The sequence below is a fragment of the Macaca nemestrina genome, chromosome 16, assembly GCF_043159975.1.
Source record: "Macaca nemestrina isolate mMacNem1 chromosome 16, mMacNem.hap1, whole genome shotgun sequence".
NCBI lineage: Eukaryota > Metazoa > Chordata > Mammalia > Primates > Cercopithecidae > Macaca > Macaca nemestrina.
Window position 1 is genome coordinate 38,876,460 of NC_092140.1, and position 24,948 is coordinate 38,901,407.

The 24,948-nt window shown below is 39.5% G+C and overlaps 1 protein-coding gene across 22 annotated transcripts in view; it reads left to right on the forward strand.

Moving 5' to 3' along the window:
• The window catches only part of LOC139359089 (uncharacterized), a 672,031-nt gene that overhangs the window by 454,635 nt on the left and 192,448 nt on the right, over positions 1-24,948 (forward strand). For 2 of the 22 annotated variants that reach the window (XM_071081222.1, XM_071081225.1), the window contains one exon: positions 20,784-22,293. The exons of the other annotated variants lie outside the window; for them this stretch is intronic. In XM_071081222.1, coding sequence (XP_070937323.1) covers positions 20,784-20,807 — 24 coding nt within the window. In that variant the 3' untranslated portion in view covers positions 20,808-22,293. Of the gene's footprint in view, positions 1-20,783; positions 22,294-24,948 lie in introns of those variants that run through there. 22 annotated transcript variants of the gene reach the window in all.

The following is a 24,948-nucleotide window of genomic DNA, read 5'->3' on the forward strand; positions in this document are numbered from 1 at the left end:
TGTGGGTTAGGGGAAAGAAAACTAGCCTTCAGGGTATCAGCAAAAGAACATAGGATAGAGAACACAGAACCATTCAGATAACATAACTTTCTCCCACTTACTACTCTCTTTATTACCTAGTCCCCACTACAGTTTCTCATGTGTGAGTTTAGGAATTTCTAGTTGATAAGGCAACTAGGATAGCAAAGTTCTAGTGTCCAGAGCAGGCCAGTGATAGCCTACACATGAGGTAGCTGGAGTAAACCGAGGTACGGATCTTGTTTTTAAAGTGCAAGGCTATAATACGGAAGGCGTTGCTCTTTGTCTTAAGGTGAGTTGTCATATGAAATAGGTGGGATGATTTGTGAGGCTGGCCACCAAGTGGGATAATATCATTCCCAAACAATTTGTGAGTAAGGGCTGAGACAAATGAGTTAGGCTAGATGTAGGGACTGAGCATATTCTATCGAGTACATGTATGAGAGTGAGAACAGCCCCTTAAAAATCAGTCACATGATATTCTCTATAGCTGTGCTTTTACTATGGCAGCCAACAGCTACAGGTGGCTATTAAGCCCTTGAATTGGGCTAAATTCAAGTTAAGATTTATGCATACGATACACACTATGCATAAAATACACACTAGATTTTGAAGATTTAGTCTGAAAAAAAGAATGTAAAATATCTCATTAATAATTCTTATTTTGTATTAACTACATGTTGAATATTAATTACACTGTAATCAGTGCTTCATCTTTACCTTCATCTTCCCAAACTGTTGTTGACAGGTTGATAAATATTATTGTGTGGCCAGGTGTAGTGGCTCATGCCCGTAATCCCAGCACTTTGGGAGGCCGAGGCAGGAGGATCACTTGAGCTCAGGAGTTTGAGACCAGCCTGGACAACACAGGAAGACCCAGCTCTACAAATAAATGTGAAAAATATTAGCAAGGTGTGGTGGTGCCTGCCTGGAGTCCCAGCGACTTGGGAGGCTAAAGTGGGAGGATACCTTGAGCCCAGTAAGTGGTAGTTGCAGTGAGCTGAGACCCTGCCACTGCACTACAGCATGCGTGACAGAGTGAGAAATAACACTTTGGATATATTAAGTTGAAATAACATTTTGGATATATTAAGTTAAATAAACTATATTATTAAGTTATAAAAAATCAGTCACACGGATTGGAATTGCAAGCACCCACCAGCTTAGAGCACTGCCTGGGCCAACAAGGAGATCTCACTGTGGGAAGCTATGTTGCCTACTTTGAAAGCTTAGAATGTAAACTGTGGAGCCCAGGAGCCTATCCATCTCCAGATCCTAGAATAGTGCCTGGCACATGTTAAGTAAATAAAAATATTTTAATTAATTAATTAATGACCTTCTAATAATGCCGAGACAATATTTCTCCTAGTTCTATTAGCCTCTGAGCTCAGTTCCAGCCATGACTCTCCTGGGCCATGTTGTCAATGACTAGCTACAATAGATGGGTAGAGGGATCCATGGAGAGACTGACAGACAGCGTAAATCAAAAAGTGTCTGAGACAGATTTTAATTGATTTAGAGATTTATTTGGTCAAGATGGAGAATGTGCCTGGAAAAAAACAAACACACAGAAAAAACAAACAAAAAAACACACAAGTTACAAGTAGGATCTGTGGCCTGTGCTTTTTCCAAAGACGTTTGAGGACCAATATTTAAAGAGAAAAGAGGGAAAGGAGGAGAAGAAAAAGAAAAGGAGGAAAGTAGGCAGTAGGACAAGTGGTTACTTTGATTAGTACTCACCAAATCTATATTTTACATATGAAAAGAGGAGTGGAGGGGAAGTGATTATGCATTCTTCTCACTCTTGGTAGATCTACATTTTACATAAGACAAAGTAAGCATGTGAAATTTACAGCTGTTTGGGAAGAAAAGAAATGTAGCTTTTGCGTGACTCAGTGCTCAAGCTGAACCTTCCCTTTGTCATAGTGAGTTTGGGTTCTGATATTTTATTTTTCTTTCGCAACAGACAAACACGTGGAGTATGGGCTTTTTTTTTTTTTTTTTTCCTTTTTTTAGCTTAATCTTCTGTTCCCTCAGTTTCTTAAATATATTCACAAAGACGGTGCTTTCATAGATAGAAAGGTGTTTTTAAAATGTCTGTAAGGTATAAGTTTCCAGGGAAAACTAGAAATTTATTATGATACCTTACATATACACACAAAATAAAATAAAGTGGTTTTTACCCCTTTTCTCTTTGGGTTGTCTAATTTCAATATGAATTAGAGACAGTTGCAGTAGGATCATTGTAATAGCTCTTTATTTGTCCACCTGGCCCTTGCTGTTGCACAGAGAGATGTATTTTTCATCCTGGCGTTCCTGATTCACTTTCCCCGTTTCCCTCCATGGTGCCCTTCATATTCTTCATACTTTGTGTTTATTGTCCATCTCCCTTACCTAAGTTTCAAGAAGGCAAGCGCTGTTTTGTTCACAGTGCCTATGGTAGAGCCCAGCAAGTGGTAGGTGGTCAACATATATTTTTGAAGTGAATGTTTCAATGAACGATTAAAATGGATGTGTGCTCAGCATCTATAAGAAGAGTTTCAGAAGGAATTGTAAAGAAGAGCCATTCCTTGCCCACAAATACAACACTAGGCATGGAATGTTACCATAAAGGAAATGTAAGAAAAGGTGTGAAGAAGGGAGAAATATAAACTTAGACAAATTGTAATTTGATTAAATAGAGAAGGATAAAAGTGTCGAATTATTTTTATTCCAGAAATAAAATACATCCTTGGATTCATGAATTCTCTAATTTTGTGTGTTGCCAAGTGAAGTTCAATGTGCAATAAGCATAAGGAAAAATATTCTCTCATAATGTTTAGCTGAATTTATAGAAGATAGTGAAGATTCAACTCTATTTTTGTCACACTGTGATGCAATAGCATTTTGCATTTCCTTAAATAAATGCCAAGAATATGAGGCACATGATAGAGGATCCCAAAGGATGCAAAATCTCTCCTGGCAGACACTGAGGGAAGATAAAATTAAAACAAGGCAACTGATTAACCTTGACTGGTTTATAGCTAGAATAAAATTAGACAAATGTTTGAATAAAAGCACACTCCGGTTTTTTCTTTTATTTTTTTGAGGCAGTGTCTCGCTCTGTTTTCCAGACTGGAGTGCAATGCAGTGGTGCAAACACGACTCACTGCAGCCTCTACCTCCTGGCTCAGACAATCCTCCCGCCTCAGCCTGCTGAGTAGCTGGGATCACAATGCAGGCCACCACATCTGGCTAATTATTTTTATTTTTTTGTGGAGATGGGGTCTTGCTATGTCACCCAGGCTAGTCTTGAACTCCTGGGCTCAAGCAATCCTCCTGTCTCAACCTCCCAACATGTTGGGGTTATAGGCATGAGCCACTGCGCCCAACCTCTTAATTTTTAATTGTATGGATTTATGGTCATTTCAGAACCTTCCATTTTCAAGAATAATATTTTTCATATCTTCCTTTCCTCATTCTCTTGTAACTTCCCTTGAACTTTTTCCACAGAATAAGTCTTGTTTTCGGCACAGTTTATAATTTTCATGAAAAAGCAGAAACAAAGACTTGAAGAAGACACTTGCCTAAATTTAATGTGGGAGATTCAGATACATGTTTGCATAGCAATATTTTATATTCTCAAAGAAAAGGCAAACCTGACACCAGAGGAAGGGGAAGAACAAAGCAGAGGAGTTACTCACTCTGCAGAGGAGGGAGCAAAAACATGATTCCCAATAGCTGGAGGAAAAGGAAGGATTGTTTCTTGCATAGATCCAGGAGCAGAGTGAAAAGGACTCATAGCGAAACCTGTAAAATTAAAGGAAGTTGAACCAAATGGTTACAATGTTTGAGTTCACACTTAGATGAGGGTGGATCCCTCGGGCCTGGCGTGACAGTGGTAGGAAAAACGGAAGTGAGAGAACTCTAAAGAGCAGGTTATCTTGGAGACAGAGGAACGTTGCCATTAGTGTGTGGAACTGCCTAGAATTTGTGTCCTCTAAGAACTTGGAGGATTCAACAAATATTTATCAGGCATTTTTCAGGCTCCTGAGCTGCTCTGATAGGGCAGAGACTGGCACAAGGATGGGACACAGTCATCCCTGACCTTGAAGAATCTGATGAGTCCTAGGTTGTGGAATTTGTTTTAATAATAAAAATTTCATCTCAGAAGTTAAAGTCAGATGATTCACAGTAAAGAAAGAATTTATCTAGACCATAGACGATTTCAAATAAAATGAAAATCCTTCTTTGCAGACATCATCATTGACCACAAAATGGTCCTTGTAATATATTTTGTTACTCTGCCATCCTCTGGTAATCTGAACTACAAAACCAGTTAAAGCTAGTGACAGGCAAGATCATTGTCTACTAATAAACACTAGTATTTTTCTAGATACAGGAAAACAGAAAATGGCAATAGAAAAAATATTCTTTAAGAATATAAAGAGCATATATTTAACAGGAAGTAATATGTGGCTTTGTAAAATACCAGACTTCCCAGAAAGCAGTACTAATGATATGCATGCTAATTAGATATTTTATGGAATGATGTTGCTTGCCCAAGGTTGAGAAAAACAACCATCCTGTCTTGAAAACAGACTAGCACTAGAGAGAAAAAAAGGCTTACACCTGGAACTGCATATAATGGCATGATACTGTTACCAAAATTTTCTATTTCTATTCAGAACCGAAATTTAATTCTGACTGTCTCATGCTGTGGGAACCATGGACTAAGCCAAAATCCAGTCATGATCTTCAAGAAACTTCTACTTCTGTCATTTATTTATCAAATAGACTAGAGGTTAAGGCAAAGCACTTTGTAATAAGAGAGAAAAATGTTAGAGACATAACGAGAAAACAGGACTTCTATCATAGATTTTTTAATAGTTTAGTAAGTAATAATTTGATTTGACATAGTGTTTTATTTTTTAATACTTCTGTATTTAATAACTCATTTGATGAGGGACAAAGCCGTGTAATAAAACGAGTACAGGTTTTGAGCCCCAGCTCTATGGACCTTGAGAAAATAACTTAGAGTCTTCTGAACATCATTTTCTTCCTCTGTAAATGGGGAATATAACCTTGAGCATAGAATTGTAATGAGGATTAAATGGGATAATTAATGTTAAGTGCTTATTTCAGAGCATGCTATTAAGTCTTCAATAACCATCAAATGTCATTCTCCTCATCATCCTCATTGCCATATCGTCATCTTCTTCCTCTTCATCATCATCCTCATCAGTACTGGATTATGTATCAGTTATGAGGATTATCAGTATCAGTTATCAGTATTAGTTATACAGATTATCATAGATAAAAAATAAAATATCCTTGGCATCTAGTGGTGCTTCAAAAGTGGTAACAGTTCTATCTGCACAATATGTATCTTTATTTGTAATCAATAAGTTACACTGGATTGATATTCTTATTTATAATTTAAAAATGGAAAAACTAAGAAAAATTCAATAATTAAAGTGCTGCAAAGGATTAATACTGACACTACTCAAATGGCCCACTGTCATGGTTAGGAGTGTGTATTGCAGAGCCATGTTACCTGGGTTTAACCCCAGATCTAATCTCTTTGTGACTTTGGAAAAGTTACTTATCTTTCTATACTTCAATTTTCATCATCTCTAAAGTGAGATAAATATTAATGCCTACCTGTTAGTATTATTGTACATTTCACAGAACCTTTGCAGTTGGGCCATGTGACTAGTTCTGGCCAACGAGCTGTAAGACCATTTTCACTTCTGGGCCAAAGCCTTTAAGACCTGGTAAGTGACTTTCCACTTTTCTTCCCTTATTGTGGTGATTTGGAACTTGCATGTTGCTATGGCAGTTTCATAGATCAAAACAATCTGGATTACTGAGTCACTGCATGGAGGATAACTCTCTTGGAATGTTACCTGATTTGCATTAGAAATTCCCTGGGCAAGAAATAATGCAAAGTCAACTGAGATGTTTGACTCACATTTTTATGACAGCATAACAAACCTGTCCTAACTGTACAATCCTGATAATAGTTCCAGACCTAAAGCCCACCTACTGTATGTGTATTAAGAGCTCAGAGTAATGAGAGGATTATCTTTGAATGAATTACAACCCTGAGGCTATTGACAAGATCCGTAAAAGTTACATTTCCATCCTCAGTTCTTCATATTTGACACTGGCCCAAAATTTCTCCCACTGGAAATTGCTGGCTGTAGTATCAGATGCAGTTAGTAATGTGGCATCAGTGAATTTTTTAAGAGCCAATTTTCCTAATCATTCCCTTGCCCAGAAAGCAAGGATCAAAGATTCCCTAAGATATTTCAGCAGCCAAAAGCAAGTGACTTATGTAGGGAGAAAGGAGAGGAGATGTATGTACAAATTAGGCATGGTTATTCACTTCTATAAAATAGTCCTTGATTAGTTTCAGAACTCAAGTAATTTGGTGCCTTGTACACAATAGTACTCAATAAATGTTTGATGATGACAGCTCTGACGTTGGGGGAACATGATCCAAAAACACTCAGGAATCTGGAAATACCAGAGCTGCTTAGAAAATAGGAATAGAATCAATTAATGAAAATGTTTATTGGACATTAGAGCATTCATTGTGTCATTTATTAAGATTTAAAGCTCTCTATTATTCTTTGATTTTAATCTAGGTTTTCCAGCATGACAAGAAATTTCCTGTTTATCAAGGGACCAAGTTAACAAACAGAATAGAACGCAGGGAGCGCAGAGGATGTTACATTATGATTTTCAGAAAACTCAGAATGCAAATTTCTGACTGTCTTTCTGTACTTCCAACCCCTCCCCCCACACACATTTTATTTGGCAGCTTCCAGCGAAGACCAAACTGAATAATATCTCGAAAGTTCTGGGGTCTAGCAAAAGTGCAAGCAAATGCATAATAGAGTTTATGAGCCCAAAGCTGCCTTTTTCTGTCAGGGCATAGCTGAGTACGTGAAATCATGAATTTTCAAGTGAATGAGAATAGCTCTGTTTTTGTTTTTGTTTTTTTAAAGATGGAGGCTCCTTTGGTTGCCCAGGCTGGAGTACAATGGCACCATCTCAGCTCACTGCAACCTCCACCTCTCAGGTTCAAGCGGTTCTCCTGCCTCTGCCTCTTATGTATCTGGGATTACAGGTGTGCGCCATCACACCTGCCTAATTTTTTTGTATTTTTAGTAGAGATGGGGTTTCACCATGTTGGCCGAGCTGGTCTCGAACTCCTGACCTCAGGTGATCCGCCCACCTTGGCCTCCCAAAGTGCTGGGATTACAGGCATGAGCCACTGTGCGCCGCCTGAACAGCTCTGGTTTAACAGAGGAAGTTCACGGTGATTCCTGGATGCTTCCTTTGCTTTGTACTAATGGGTATTCCTGAGACTCCAATCACCTACCAACTCATTAACCAAATATGAGAACTGCAAGGTTAAAAAATAAATAAGCACCAAGAATGTTTAAAGCTGCCTCAGCTCATGAAGACTCGGCACACAAGATAGGCGCAAACAGCTGTTGTCTCCATTCTAGAATTGAGTGAAGGGATCCCTCCCTGAAAAATAAAACGAAACATAAAACTCTATGGATTAAGAAGATTCCCTTATCTACACCATAAAATACATTCTTAAACTGTAGTTTAGCTTCATTTGATACAATTTCCTAAATCTCTTACGGATGATACAGTTTTATTATGCAAATACATTTGTTGAAGTGTTTATTTTATAAACCAGCCAGAGGCTAAAATTCCCCACTGAGTCTTATTCTTTAGGTTTCCAAAGATACTCTCTTTCCTGTAAAATGCCAGACCATGAAAGACTGTTTGACTGTGATTTGCATGAGATGAGGGCTGAATATGAAATAAATATTCAATAAGGGGTCCAGAGGGAATCAAGATAGCTCTAAACATGTATCTATTGATCCACCGGGTTCATGATTGTCTAACTGATCATCGAACTGGTTACCTGAGTGGAGCATCTGTTCTTAGAATGACAAGTGAGTGTTTTGGGGAAATGGCCAGAGCAACCATTATTTTGAATACTTTGCAGCCACCTCTGCCAGAAACCTGTTAAGTTCACTTATAGTATACTTTCCAACACCCATATGGTGAGGGACATCATTCAGCCAACAGATGTGGCTTTATGGTTTCAGTGACTGTCTCTGCACATAGAGGGGCCAGGGATACATAAAGGTGAGTGGGAACAGTCTTATGTCAATATACTGATTATTTGTTGTTGTGTATCAGCTCCCTGGTGAGTTAGCAGAATCTGTAACTATATATCTGACACAGAGCACATTTTATGCTTTAAGTACCACAAATCAGCTGTTAAGAGCCACTGATTTATTAGTCTTTTATATACCCTTTGCTAAGCTAGTGCAATGGGTACATTGGCAGTCCCTTTCATTAGTATCCCATAATAGAAGATTTATGATGCTACCATTGACTCATAGAGATGTATTTTACATCTCTGCATTGCAAGTTAGAATGCAAAATAGATGTAAGCTTCATGATAAAAATGATAATTATTATTTTAAAAAAGAGGTTTGGTTACAATTGCAACAGTATTATCATGGCATTGAGGAAGTCAGTGATAACCAAGCTAGAAGGTCCCTAAACCTGAAGAAAAAAGTGCAACTAAGAGTGTGGTGTTAGAATGTTTCCTCAACCTGCCTGGTATAAGACATAAAGTCTCTGACACCAGAAACATGGTTAAGTAGGACTTTATAGGGTAACTGACTTAGAAGCCTGAATGAAGAGAATTCTTAAAGCTTTTTCCAGTTACTGATTTGTTTTCTCTTAGGAAAATGGCTTGTAAATGTATGATTTCACAGATACCATATGTCATCTTTGCATTTTCTATAATATTTAGTGTTTCATGAAAAATATCACTTAGGATGGGTTTCAAATTATTTTCATTTTAAAAAATTAGGTTTTTATTTTAAAATTCTATTATTTCTGGGACTATTCGCCAGGCTTGATTTGCTTTATTAGGCTAGTTCCATAGCATCATGCACCAATACATCCCATTTAGTTGAAATGGGATCATCTACCTCATTTATATACAACATTTAAATTGCCACTTATGATGGAAATGTTGGTTTGGCATATGGCCTTCTTAGTCACACTAGAATTGCAAAATAATGCCTTTTTTTTTCTTTTGAGTCAGTATCTCACTCTGTCTTCCAGACTGGAGTGCAGTGACACAATCATGGCTCGCTGCAGCCTCAACCTCCTGAGCTAAAGTGATCCTCCCACCTCAGCCTCCTGAGCAGACCACAGGCATGCACCACCATGCCTGGCTAATTATTTTTATTGTTTGTAGAGATGAGGTATCACTGTGGGGCCCAGACTGGTCTCAAAGTCCTGGCCTGAAGCAATCCTGTCACCTCAGCCTCCTAAAGTGTTGCAATTACAGGCATGAGCCATCACACCTGGCCTGCCAAATAGTGTTAAAGGAAGATATGCAACATCCATGGTTAAAAATATAGGTTCATCTATAGGGTTAAGTTATCTGGGATGTTATTGTTCTGCTATTCTTGTGGCTCTTGTCTTAACATTAATCCCTACAAGTTAGAGAATATCTGCTGCCTTCTCATTTATCAATAAAGAAATGCAGATATAAAGAAGTTTGGGACTTGTGAGAGCTGCTGACTAAATTGGAGTCTTTTTTGTTTTTTTTTTTTTTTGAGATGCAGTCTTGCTCTGTCGCCCAGGCTGGAGTACAGTGGCGCGATCTCAGCTCACTGCCAATTCTGCTTCCCAGATTCAAGAGATTCTCCTGCCTCAATCTCCTGAGTAGCTGGGATTACAGTCGTGTGCCACCACACCTGGTTAATTTTTGTATTTTTAGTAGAGATGGGGTTTCACCATGTTGGTCAGGCTGGTCTCGAACTCCTGACCTCATGATCCGCCCACCTCGGACTCCTAAAGTGCTGGGATTACAGGCGTGAACCACTGCGCCCAGCCAAGTTGGAGTCTTTTAAAACCAAATCCTTTGCTAGTTCTACCAGCAAGACTATGTTGAATTGTCTCACAGCTTCACTCCATTGCTACCATTGTTTTACAATTGAGATTAGCTACATGAAAACATTTGGGACTTTTTGGATACTAGTAAAAGTTGTAGTTGATAATTACAGAGGCATCCTATGTTTCTCAGGTCACACACACACACACACACACACACACACAAACCCAGTTATATCACTTTTATGAACAGCACTCTTCTGGCTTTTGTGTCTCCTCTGTGGGGAGACTGCCCCCTCCTGTTCAAAACCCCCATATCTCAGGGGCTGTCTTGGGGTGAAGGAAGCCTCACATGGGCTCATGAATGCTATTCTCAACTACTAAATGATATGCCTGATTTTCCTTCCCTCCTTTTCCAGCTCCCATTTTTTTTTGTCTGTGATAATCCCTCTGACTCTCCCAGCGTCTCCCAACCTCCCACTCCAGTGTCACTGTTCCTTGCCCAGGTTGACGGCTATCAGGTCACGTGTTCTCAGGCTCTCCAGTACCAAGCCTTTCCTTGGGCCAAAGCCTGCATGTGGTACGAAACTGCAAGTGCTGTTAATTATGACAACGCCCTGGGACCCTTGAAGGGTGTCTCATCCAATAAGAGCCCCTCTCCCCATCACCTTCAAGTTGCATTATGATTTAACAGCATGAACTTTGGAGGCAGAGTGACTAGGTTCAAGTCTCAGTTTTCCTACTAACTTGCCATCTGACCTTGGACGAGTTTCTTAACCCCTCTATATTGCAACTTCTTAAAATGTGAATAAGAACCTATCACGTAGACGTGTGAAGATTTAGTAACTTAAAGTACGTTTGGAACAGTGCATGGCATATGATGGGCATTCTAAATGTCAGCTGACTTGGCTTTTAAGTGCCAAATCAGTGCCACCTGTGTTGCCAGAGCCTTAAGATGATGTTTAGGAAACAGTCATTCTCATTTTTACTTTTAGTAATGGCATCCTCACTGTAATTTCAGATTTCATCAGGAGTCCATAGGGTCTGGATTGAAAGACCATCTAAATGAGACATATCCCTCTACTTTGCTTTTAGACTACAGACCGTAGTGTTAATATTGAACAGGGCTAGAGTGTCTCCTTCAGATTCATTCTTTCCAAAATGTTACCCATTCCCCACACTAATGTCTCCTAGTGGGCAGAAGCCCAACAGACTTAAAGACATATCTGAATTCTAGAAAGTTTCAGAAGAATGATTTCTTTTAATTACAATACTCCTACAGGACAGGTTTTTTACAATGAACATTTATTCTGGGTGCAGCAAGTCTTCCCATACTTTTAGGAAGATGTTCTATATACCCAAGCTTTGAGGAATCACATGTTTTCAACTAGATAAGTGCAACAGAGTGTAAATATCTCGAGAAAGGCAATTTCTTGTCACTCTTCTCCCTTGCTCATCTTCTGCAGTATTTATTTCATAATTTAGGCAAGCCAAGGCAACATCAGTCAACTTAGAAGAGCTTATCTCATAAAAATTGGATAAGCTTTTAGCAAAACTCCTTCCTGCTAGCTAGCCTAATCTATAATATTGTCCATTCAGTAAGAAAAATTTGCTCTCACACTTTAAATCAACATGTATGTAACCTACTATGTCCAATATTTTCTACTGTTTATTTATTTCTATTTTACTAAGCCCTGCCGGCCTTATTATGTAAGGTTTCTGACATTTAGCTGTTCTCCGTCTGATGCTCTCCAAATTACAGTGACTCCTTAATTAGAATACTTAGAACTCTACAAATGTACCCTTTCTCTCCCATACTCTCTTGAAAATAATAGTATCATCTGTGGTTTTTTACCAACATCTGAATTCACATGTGACAATTTGGGTCCCTTGGCTCTTGGGCTTACCTCTTTGGACTTCCCGTCACTTGCCAGTGCTCCCTGCACTCACGGCAGCCTGAACAACTTGCAGTTTATGGAGAGTGTACTGCATTTTAATGGTACGCGCTTTTGCACACACTACTGTCTCTTTCTGTGATGCCCTCTGCCTCTCCTTCACCTTCTTCTGCCTGATTTACTTTCACTCATCCATCAAATCTCATTTTGAGTATCAGCTTTTCAGAGTCAGCCAGTCTGTTTAGCACTAAGGCAGTACATTGTTCAGACCCCATCACAGTGTATGTGACCCTGTGATAGAAACAGCTAGTTTCCTTTTTTTTTTTTTTTTTTTCCTACCAGACGATGGTCTTCTTGAGGATAGAAGCTCCGTCTTCTGTGTGGCTAGCATTATGTTAGTACATAGTGGCTGCTCAATAAATATTTGAATGAATAAATGTGTAAGAGAGGAAAATTAACTTCCTTTCACCTTTCTGGGTTCTTTGGCTAGTCTACAAATTAAATTGACATGAGACAGATTGACAGGAAGAAAACAATTTTAATTAGGTGCCTATACATGAGGGTTCCACAGAAATATGAGATCCAAAGAAACAACTGGAAGACAGAGGCTTATATACCATCCCAAGCTACTGAAAGGAATAGATATTTTGGGCTTCTAGGGAAGTGGAGGCAAATTATGGGAGGTTTGGGTGAGAAAATGTACGGTGAGCAAAGATTGCCTTGTTTTGGAGATAAAAGTTTCTCCATAACAAGGTGGCTGGTTGTAATTCCAGCATTTTTGGAGGCCATGGTGGGAGAATCTCTTGAGTCCAGCAGTTCAAGACCAGCCTGGGCATAGTAGAATGAGATCTTCATCTCTACAAAAGTCTTTTCTATTAAGAAAAGTATGAGTTTTGCTGATTAGCAAATACTAAATCATATTTGAGAGAAAATAGAAGAAAATTATGTAGAGACTCATACATATTGGCATATGCATAAGGAACAGATATGTGTGTGCATAAGGAAGAGATATAATTTTCCTTTCTAAGTTTATAGAAGTACTAATGAACATGAGTAGAGTAATTGAAATTTCTTACTGTATTATAATTCAAACAATGGTCCTAGAGCATAGGCATGTTTATTATTTATTATATCCATTTTTTCAAATGGAGAAATTTGATATCCTGTAAATTAAGAGTCTTGTCCAAGGTTACAAATTCATAAGTGGTGGAGTCAAACTTCAAACTTGGCCAGGCACAGTGACTCATGCCTGTCATCCAGCAGTTTGGGAGGCCGAGGTGGGCAGATTCCTTGAGCCCAGGAGTTCCAGAGCAGCCTGGGCAACATGGCGAAACCCCATCTCTACAAAAAATACAAAAATTAGCCGGGTGTGGTGATGAACGCCTGCAGTCCCAGCTACTTGGGAGGCTGATATGGGAGGATCTCCTGAGCCAGGACATCAAGGCTGCAATGAGCCGTGATCATGCCATTGCACTCCAGCTTGGGCAAAAGAGTGAGACCCTGTCTCAGAACACACACACACACACACACACACACACACACACACACACACACACACACAGACACACACACAGTTCAAACCCAGGTCTTCTGGAATCAAACATCAGGCTGTATTACCTGTTTTGTGTGAGAATAGTAACAATAATATTTAAGACCAGATGTCGCCCAGAGAAACAAAGAAGATAGGTTTGTAAAATCATGTGTAATAAACAGGCGTGCTCTGAAGAGCACAAATTCTGATGTCTCAGTGCCCACAGGACAAATCTAGGAGCAAACATTTACTACCTTCATGGCCTTGGGGAAGGAAGTCATTTAGCTTGTCCTGGCATCACTTTTCTCATCATTAAATTACAGATAGTAGTCACTATCCTGAGCAGTGTTATGAAGGTTAGAAATAATGTGTATAAAGTTCCTGGCACATAGTAGACACTCGTAAGCTGTTGTTACTCTTACTATAGTCAGTGCCTTCCAAAGTTAGCTGCATAGCTTTGCACTGCATGAGGATAGCAACATAGAGGTAGACGTTCATTAACGCTGAACATTGCATGAAAGTGTATGAGAAACATTCATGTAAATTAAGAATACTGCTTTCATCCTGTTGCATTTTTTTTTTTTGCCCTTCTTTTTGGGCAAAGTATATTTTACATTTTGGAGCTTCCTGTTTGTACAAATAAGAGGAACAAAAGTATCTTCCAAGTATGTGAATGCTTGATGACACAACAAAGGGAGCTTCCAAAGCAAATTTATTACTGTGCATTTCCAGGTAATGTAAGCAGAGATAATTATTTGTCATCCTTTGAATGTACTAAAGCAGATAAAAACACGTTGTAATTTGCACAGCTATTGGAAAGATCTTCAATACAGAACCATGTGAACTTGATGTTGGCAGCCCCCTACAGTGGAGACAATACTCAGTTATGTTTAAAAAATTGGCAAGTTCAGGGCAGCACATTCCTGCATACTTGAGGCTGCCTTGTTGATTTTCTTTCAACTCCAACCCAAGTCAGGCCAAGCTCCTTCACTGCAGAACAACAATGTGGCAACCAGGAATGAATTTTTCCCCACCCTTCATCCCCCAATTCCTCCCTTCAGACAAATCATCCTGCCCAGATTTCAAAGAAATCCCAGAGAGGCATTCTTGCTGTTATATCTCCAGGACTCCAGCCAGCACAAATCAAGAAAATGGTTTCCAGGTGCAGATGGTCTTCCCCTCTTCCCCCCCTCACTTTAAAATCTAGTGATTGTTCCAAGCTTTAATCTGGAGATGGACGATAGGGGGAACAGGAGGGTAACCTTAGGATTCAAAAGCCCATAGAAAATTATTTTGCCTTTTTCATTTTAGAGGAGTCATGTCCATTCTCCAAAACATATCGCACAACCCAGCATGATTAATTCTGTCTCTTTTGATAAGCCTCAGACCCCAAATAACTAGGATACATTATCTGAACTACAGAAGGAGCCCTACAGAGTGAAGCTTTCAAAAAGGCACTTCTAATCCAATGCTATTACTATCTCCTAGTCACTAGCTCCATTTTCACACAGAGCTGTAATTGGTGGAAAAATTGCATACTTTTCACAATAGTCGGGGATTTGCTAAATTCAAGTAAAAGCAGATAATTATTGATAAACAAGAAAAATGGATTTGAAGGAAAATGTATTTGGGGAACTTTTCTAGACATAATAATATTCATAGCAGTATAACAGCAAATGAGAGTGACAATGTTTAGAGCAGGTACCAGTGGCTCTGTTTCTCTCTTCTAGTCTGAACTGTAATAATTTCTCCTGTGTCCAAATACTAGGATATTCATTATTATTGAATACTTCTGGACCTATGTTCATGAGGTTTTCCATTTTCAGATATAGAATATCATTTTACATTGTCAAAATATAAAAACCTTTACATTCTAATATAAAAACCTATAACTGCAATGGAATTTTCTATATTTTTCTATAGATCAAGTCTAATATTTTAAAACATGATTACTTTTGTTTGCCATATCATTATTATGTAAGTATTATGCACTGACTGGTGAGATTTAGGACTTATGAAGAGGAAAATGTAACTTGATCCAATTTTGCAACTTGGTCTACATGAAGGCCATGTTTCACGTGTCAAGTTGAAGTTTTTCTTTTTTGTTTGCCCCGTCAGCTCCTCAAAATCATGCAGATTATAATTTGTTTTATTCTTGGAAAGAACCAATTTGTACAGTTTTTTTCTCCTCCTTGAGTTCCTAGTTTTATTATTATTCTGTTTTTCCCTAGGTCATTTTGTTTATATGTCATCGTTATATTACTTTTTCTTGCTGGGAAAAAATGTATGTACGCTTTTAGAACTGTATTAGTAAAATTTTCAGATTGCCATCAGTTTGTTGAGTTGAAATCCACTTAACTCTTTTAAAATGTATTCCTCGTGGAACCTTCTGAATTTCTATCTTTCTTTGGACTTAGTGTCAGAAACTTCTAGTGCTTGCCAATATTCTCTTTCTCATCTTATTTAGCACATAAGGAAGATGTCTGCAAGCCCCTTGCAGTTAGATGGACATCTTGTGCTAATACAATTGATGAAACTAATATGCAAGCCTCCATGCTGAGTGTATAGGCCTCTCCCATGTGTAATCATCTTTCTCTTTCTCTGTCCACCAACTGAAGAATGTCCCCAGGAGACAGCAAAGCCACAGGATGGAAGAATCCTGGTGCCTGAATGACAGAGTGGAACATACATCCCATGTACACCAACCCACATAGGCATATGATGGGAGCAAGAAAAAAACATACATTCTGCTGGGCCACCAGGATTTACAGACTATTTGTTAGAGCCTTTAGCCTATCCTGACTAATGTAGAAATTGATATCTTGAAGTGGGCTGTTGTGGAAATGCAAAACCTAAAACACGGCATAGCTGTTGGGTAGAAGACTGAAAGAAATCATATCAAAGGCTAGAACCCTATGAAGACCTGCTATGCAGTAGTAGCTCCTATGGTAAACTGTTATTTATGTCCACTTCAAGAAGACCATATGCTAGCGGACCCTGAACTTCCCAGGAAGTGGCTGGGAGGAGTCAGAGTAAATATGTGTTGTCTATTATTGGCTAAGGTATTACAAGAATGAGATAAGTTCAGGTAAGAATTGGCTGGTTTGCAAGCAGAAATGAAATGAAATATAATACAGAAATTGGGTGTCACATAGAAATGGAAAGACCAATTATTTTCTAGAATACAAACACTAGGAAATAAAAGTTAAAGAGTATTTAATCCATTGTAACTTTTAAGGAGGCAGGTGTCACCTTCCCATTCAAGCTTGATGGCCTCAAAGTAGCCAAGAAATCAAGCATGAATACTATGTCTAGGAATAATCTTTGGATGTAGTTACTGGCGTCCAAACATGATTGATAACAAATAGATCAATAGTTTACATATTTTTGCAAGAAATTTTATTGCCAAAGAAACCACTAATCCCATGGTAAAGGCTATTAATCCTCTAAAACAGTGTTTCTAAACCAGGGATGATTTTGCCTTCCAGGAGACAATAGTTATTACTGGGGGAATGCTACTAGCTTTTGGGGAGTAGAGGTCGGGGATGCTGCTAAATATCCTACAATGTATAGGACAGCCCCACGTAACAAAGAATTATGCAGTCCAAAAATATGCAGCCCAGGTTGAGAAACCCTCATCTCAAACAACACCAAGATCCCTAAACTTTCATGAGGAGGAAGTGAATTTTCAAAGCTGAGGGTCCTATGAAGAGCACAGAACCCATACCCACTGCAGAGGGGGCCATGGAGGAAAATTGACAAAGCAACGCCTTCCAACGAACAGAACTAGAACTATGTGATTCTTGATTTGGCAACACCCTGCTAATGTATACGGCACTCATTCACTCATTCACTCATAGTGAAAACCTGGTAGGCCATAAACTCATGTCTGCCATATTTGAGACTGTCTTGTTGGTTTTCTTTCAAGTTACACTTGATTGGTTTGACTGACAAGAATTAGTAGTTCAGACTAATTTTCAACATGCTAACATCTTGCTTCTCTTTTCTCTGACATTCAATATTGCTGGTTAAATTCTAAAGCCCATTTGATTCTTGTTCCTTTGCGGGTGGCCTCATTTTCTCTCTGGAAATTTTTAGGGTCTTTCCTTTGTCCTTAGTATTCTAATATTTTACAAAGTTCTGTGTAGGTTGGGCTCTTGGTTCATTTTCCTTTCTGGGCATTGAAAGGGTCCTGTCTATAAAGTTCTGTGACTTTCTTCTGCTCTGGGAAATTATCTTCTATTATTTATTTAATTATGCCTCCATTCTCTTTTTTTCAAGAATTCTTATTTGATAGAGATCGAAACTTGTGAACCAATTCTCCGTATCTCTTAACTTTTCTCTTGTATGTTCTCTTTTGTATTTTTGCTCTACATTTTGAAGAAACCTACAGGATACCACAGATGTCAAATTCCTTCTGTTGCTACCTTATGCTTAGCATCAGGCCTTAATTGCCAGAGGTTTCTCTCAGTGTTCCCGCTCCTGTGGCAGCTTTCTGCAGGTTTAACAACATGTGCTACAGAGAGGATCTCTCTCTGCATTCCTGCTTCCTACAGGCTGCCAGAGCTTGGTAGGGGGCATTCTCAATTTCCTGCTCCTGCCTCTGCCATACGAAGGTTCTAGGAGCCGAGCTGATCCTCCGGGCTGTGTTCCTTTAGCAATCCTGCCCCTCCCCAGTAGCTACAATCTCCCCTCTTACAACAGAGCACAGTCAGCAGGGGTGGGTTTCCTGATCCTCCCCAGGGTCAGAGGGCTTCTGCCTTAAAGCACTTGTTAACATTGTGATTGTTTTTTTCTCACCTGCTTCTATGGTGGCCAACTCTTTTTGTCTCTGTTCTGGGCAAAAGGAAAGAGTTTGTGTGTCCATCTCTCCTTGGAAAGGCGCGACACTGTTGGGATTTCAGTTCACAAATTGCCTTGTGATCTCAGCTCTCTGATAGTCCAGGGAGGAAAAAAAGATTTTGTTCTTGTTGTTAGGGTGAGACCGATACTTTCTAGTAGCTTTCAATATCCTGAGTAGGAATAGAGGCCCAATGTTTGTTTCTGAAATTCTAAAAACACTACTATTTTCCTGAAAACTTTTTCTGCAGCAACCTATTTTATTTTAGAGATTTAGCACATTCTTGGATCTCACTAAATTTACTATAAGTGTTTGTTAAAATCTCTTATCTTTTAGTTATTTCTGGAGTGAATTGTTCTTTGAGTCCTTTGTTTGTTTTGAGGCTATTAATTTTTCTCTAATGTCTGGTGATTTTTGGTTTTCTGTATGTAAAAATGAATAAAAGACTCCACTGATTAATTATTTAGCTCATATGAGTTCCCTGCCCTCATATGCTGCATTTCTGAATGAGAAGGATGAGTGGATAGGACAGGGCAACTATAGCCTTCACTTTAGTTTGATGGCTGAGCCCTAATTCTACCCTTACTTCAGAAAGTTTTTAATTGTTTTGAGATTTTCCTGATGATTTGTTTTTGGAGGGGAGGGACTTCATCATGTAACCCTTGCAGTTAGTCCTAAAAATAGTCAGTTAATTACCCTGGTTTCTGTCCCAACTCTTTTGCTTTCTGTACTGAAAGGTGTTCTGCCCAGGATGGAGAGGCTCCATGGGTTCAAGTGATTCTCTTGCCTCAGCCTCCTGAGTAGCTGGGATTACAAGCATGCACCACCATGCACAGCTAAGTTTTGTATTTTTAGTAGAGACTGGGTTTCACTATGTTGGTCAGGTTGGTCTCGAACTCCTCACCTCATGATCCGCTCACCTTGGCCTTCCAAAGTTCTGGGATTACAGGCATGAGCCACCATGCCCAGCTGACAGAGTCTTATATACTTCAGTAAAATCAAAAGAATGATTTGTAGCTGAGGACATGCAAATGGACAGAATAGTATAAGAATATTTTCATTTATCCTTAATAGTGTTACTTTTGAATAAACAACTGGATGAGTGAATGAAAGAGTGAGTTCTAAAGATGGATATGCATGCCTGTTAAACATTGTTTTTTCCTTTGTATTGTGTAAAATTTGTGTTGGAGGAAGTCATGTCAACCCATTTTCTAATGTGGGTGACAGAATATACTGGGTTGTGATCACTAACGAATGACAGTGTTAAGAATCATATTGCAAATAGATAACGCATTTCTGATGCTATTATTCATACTATGAAATAAGTGCCCCTTGAATCATTCAAATTCAAGCAGATTCAGGTTGCTGTTGTTGTTGTTTTTAAGAGACAGGGTCTCGCTCTGTCACTCAGGATGGACTACAGTGGCACAGCATGATGGTGGCTCACTGCAACCTCAAACTCCTGGGCTGAAGTGATCCTCCCATCTCAGCCTCCCAAGCAGCTGGGACTGCAGGTGTGTGCCTCCATGCCTGGATAATTTTAAAATTCATTTAGACATGAGATCTAACTCTGTTGTCCAGGCTGGTCTTGGACTCCTGTGCTCAAGTGATCCTCCTGCCTTGGCCTCCCAAAGCACTGGGATTATAGGCGTGAGCCACCATGCCTGGCCTCAAATTCAAATTTTGGTGACTTGATTTTTATAAACTATCACAAAATTAAGGTAACCTGTTTTTATTTTGGTGCCGTATCATTTACCTCATGCTTGGGAGAATCCCACAAGTTTATTAAGACAATAAAACACATACATTCTTTTCTTCTCACCAACAACCCTGCTTTGATATTAAGTTTAATATTTCTCTTTAATTCAAACCAACAAATACTTGTTGAGAAACTATTATGCTCATAGTGCTGTACTTGGTGCTTTTGAGGTAGATATAAATAAGATATGGTTTATGCAAACAAGTAATTTACATTTTAGTGTGAGAGATGGGCATAAATTAATTCTAAGTCAAAATACAAATTGCTCATTGCAGTAAAAATGCTGTAGATAAAAGGCTGTGACAGCCAGCATGGATTGAGGGAGTTTAGTTCTGCATAGGGAAATCTGGGTTAGCTTCTTAGATGAAGTGGGATTTGAACTGGGTCTTTCAGGAGGATTAGGACCACAGCAGATGGAGATGGATGAAAATGGCAATCTGAAATGGGATCATGGTTTATATAAAGGCAGAAATGAAAAGTTTAAAGTGCTCAGGAAGCTACTAAAGTATAATTCATAATGTGTGCTATCAGGAGGAACAGGGCTGATTAAATGCAGGCAAAGGACTGAATACATAGAGAAAGGAAAAATCATGGCTAGCTTGGATACCAGGATGGAAAGGTTTCTGGTTATTCCATATGTGATCAAGCTCCATTGAAGGTGTATAAATAGGAAGTGACAGGAATATTCTTAGAAATAGGTCTCTGATGGCAGAGAGAGAAAGACAACTGAAAGTAGGGAGCTATGTTTGGAGAATGGAATGAAACTGATTTAATTAATATTTCTTGATTGTCTATAATCTACTCAAGGATGTGACAGCACTAGAAATCTGAAAGAAATATTATGCAGTGCCTACCCTCAAGACAAACTATGCGACTTTCTGATGATGTTGTGCTGTTTCACGCCTCTGTGCAAAGGTATGGCCATGGTACCAAGAGGATAATAAAACATAATGGGAGGAAAGGCTAAAATGATGTTAATAATTTGTAAAGGGTCTGGAATCAAACACTAGGCTTTGAAGAGTTGATATGAAAATTTAAACCATGATTTTAGAAAGATAATTATAATGCAGGCCAGGAATGTAAACAGGAAAAGAGAAAATCTGGCAGTTGAGAGTTTTTGTTGTAGGCCATGACATATTTATGTGGAAATTGATCAGAGCCTAAATGAGGGGAGAAATGGCATATTAATAAATGAGTTCTGAGAGTGGGGGAAGTTAAGAGCCAGGTGCAAGATTTAGCTTCGGAGATGATGAGGCCTCCCCACATTGAAGACCTTTGTAGATGACCAAAAATGGGAGACTTGGAAGCTGTAAGAGCTCATACTTGCTCACGTACTTTTTCTCTGTTGAGAAAACAAAGTCAACCTTGTGGCAACATGTGGATTCTTAGGAGGGTGATGAAGACTGAGTAGCTCCTTTTGAAGGTATTATGAGCAAAGCCTGGGACTATAATGTCCCCCAGCCCGTCCAAACTGGGAAGAAGCCAAGAGATGAAAGAATGACTTGGACAAGTCCAACTTGGTAAGCAGATAAGTTCATTAGGACTTATAAGCAGGGTTGTAGCAGGACAACTCCAGAGATCTACCCTGTCTCCCATCTCTAAGCTGCTTTAAAGTTGATTTTCTGGCTCTTTGCCTACTGTGTATGAGAGCAATGAGACTGTTTTCCTTAATATGTTCCCAGCTATGCCTCAGGATGTTTGGGTTCTCAGGGACACCTGCTCCTCAGCTGGGCACCATGGCCTTGGCCCACTGCCAAGCCTTCAGGATTCAAACAGCAGACATACACACTTAAGTATGCTGGTGGGGAACCCGTCATACTACAAGCCATCAATCTATCCTGTCTCCCAGCTCTTACATTCTTTCTACCAATCTTGTGTATGAGTCTCCTAATAGGATATGAGGGGAATAGCAATATGGGCCTATAATGCATAGCCGTGGCTTGTGCATTAGACCACATCTACAGTATACACAGTAGAATGAAGAGCAGAAGCAAACTGAACTTATGATGCCTTTTAGAAAAACATAACTCCAATGAGTATATAAGGTATATAACCAATTCGAGAATGAGTCAAAGAAACCTAATTAGGTTGTATTATGGATCTGAATTGACAAATGATTTAAAGCATCTGTGACATTACTTTCTTTTCTGTTTTTTTCATTTCTTCTCCTTTTTCTTTTTAGAGATAGGGTGTCTCACTCTGTACCAAGGCTGTAGTACAGTGGCACGAGCATAGCTCTCTGTAGCCTCGAACTCCTGGACTGAAATGATCCTCCCAACTCAGCCTCCTGAGCAGCTGGAACTAGAGGTGCACATCACCCAGCTAATTTTTATTTTATTTTATTTTATTTATTTTATTTTTGTAGAGATGAGATTTCATTATGTTATCCAGGCTGGTCTTGAACTCCTGGGTTCAAGAAATCCTCCAATAGGCACAACAGGTAGTGGCTATAAGGGCACATGTTATTGTGTCTCTGTAGCATTGGCAATTGGGCCTCTGGATGGAGGCCACCCTCAGTGAGCCTGGGTTGCCTTAGTGGTGCTGTTAAACCAGTCACTTTGGTGTTGTCAAGAAAAAGGGAGAATATTCCAAAGCATATTATTACCATTTGACGGGGGTAGGTATTCATATGGCCAGCAGTCAGACTGGTTGCTGACTGTAGCTATAGTCACAGCCCAATCTAGGAAGACATTACCAGCTTCCATGGATAGCAGGAATAACAGCCAATAGACATAAACACAGGTATATAGCAGGGACCCTCATGAGTATATCCATTTTTCGTAACATTATTAACCCTGTGTTTTCTCCCATTAGTCCTATTAGGGAGGCTACTATAGGCTTCAGATCTCACTTACAGTACCACACATGGCTTTCCTCCCTGGAAGGGGGCATAGTAGCCAATTGGTAATTTTCTGGCCCTGTCTATGTACCCACACTATGATGGCTCTAGCAGGTATTGGTGCTGCCACATGTTGATATAATAAAGCTTTTGGATTTCCATCAAGGAGCACAGCGGGGACCATATCCCCTCTGGCAGTCTTCATGGTGCACTCCAGTGCCGTAAAACCAATCCAGTGTGGAGGCATTTTCCAGCTTAACTTCAGGTCCACATAGCCATTGTTGCCTGGTAGACCCATTGGTGCTCTCAGGAGCATGGTCTGGCCATCTGCTTCAGGAGCATGGCTCAATGTCTCAGATGTAACCCTGAGAGTTTGTAGGGCCTGTTTTATAGGCCTTGCCAGTCATTTATAGGAGTGATACCATGTGTGGTACAGGGGGCTTATTTAAAGTTTGTATGGCTTCAGGGAGATCCTTAGTCCAAGATCTTAAAGAGCCATCCTGGGACAGTGCACATAATAGGGTTTTAACAGGCCTTTTTTTTTTTTTTTAATGAGGCCTGTCCCTGTTGGGTTATATGGTAACTGGAACCTCCAGTCTATTGTTTTTCCTGATGCCCAGGTTGAATACCGTAGCCTGTGGAATGGGAGCCCTGATCACTATCTATTCATCTTGGCATGCCATACATGACGCTGAGAGCAGTGAGACACGTGATGGCCTCCGTTTGTTGTAATACCCTATATACAGCCAATAGCTATTGCTCTATTTGTGTCTGGGCCCATTTTTCACCTTTCCTTATCATGGTGTGTAATGGGTGGAAGGTTTCTGCCAAATGAGGAATAAATATCCTCCAGCAACCCAGTAAACCTAGAAAAACCTGAAGTTGCTTTTCTGTCTGGGGAACATCTTATCAATGACAGCTCCAGGTATGTTTTGCATCTTACCCAACCAAGTAACTCTTAGGAATTTGACAGCTATGCTGGGCCCCTGTATCTTTTTGGGGTTGATTTTCCACCCCCAGTCTTTCAGGCCATCTAAGATGGTGTGTAGGGCATTCTCCAGATCTACAAGAGACTCTGAGTTTAGCATACTATCATCAATACAGTGAAACAGGGAGACTGAGGCCAGCACAGAGGTTCTACACAGGTCCTATGCCACCATGCCATGAGAGATGGTGGGGCTGTGTAGGCATCCTTGCAGTAGCACCTGGAAAGTCCACTCTTGGCCTTGCTAAGTGAAGGCAAAGTGGTCTTGTGAATCTTCTGCTAAAGGAATTCCAGAAAAAGCATTAGTCAAGTCAATTACAGCACTGGCACTTCCCAGCGTAAGGACTACTTACTTGCTCTAGCAGTTGAGCAATATTGGGTACAGCTGCATGAACAGGGGGCCACACTTTGTTTAGCTCATGGTAGCCTAGTATCATTCTCCGGGCGCCATCTTAGCTTCTTCACAGGCCACACAGGACTGTTACAGGGGCTCTGGGCAGGCCTGACTATTTGTACCTTATATAATTCCTGGAAAGTGTGGGTGATTTCAGAGTGTCCGCCTGTCAGGCAGTAGTTCATGTTTATTGCCTGCCTGGGCCAGGCAGGTGTACAGGCACCTATTTGGACCATTCCCTTTTTGTTCTTTGATTGCTTTTTAGACTCTTTACTTGTTCTTATACAGCTCACTGAGGTCCACCAAAGTTTTCCCCACATTATAGATTTTATTATGTTTATTTTCCATTAACAGTCTCAGAAGTGTAACCACCGCCCCATATTATAACCTTTTTTAATTGGAAGTGACCCAGCCATCCAATAAGTATCTAAAATAAAGTTTATATTTTAAAAATATAAACTTTACAAAACGTTTACCTACAAGCATTCATCTCATTCACATTTATTTAGTTTTAGCAGTTTACCTACATTACTCATGAGAACCGAGACATTAGACAAAGCTAATCATTGTTCCAAGTTATTTCCCTGTTTGCCATTTGCATAGCCTGTGAATATCAGGTATTCACATAAGTAAGTAAATGTAGCTGATTTTATTGAACCAACAGTATTAAATTGGTCTTGCTTGTTAAAAAATTACAAAAGATTCTGTTTTTGGCTGGGCGTATAGTCTCATAATCTTTATATCAAATCCTGCC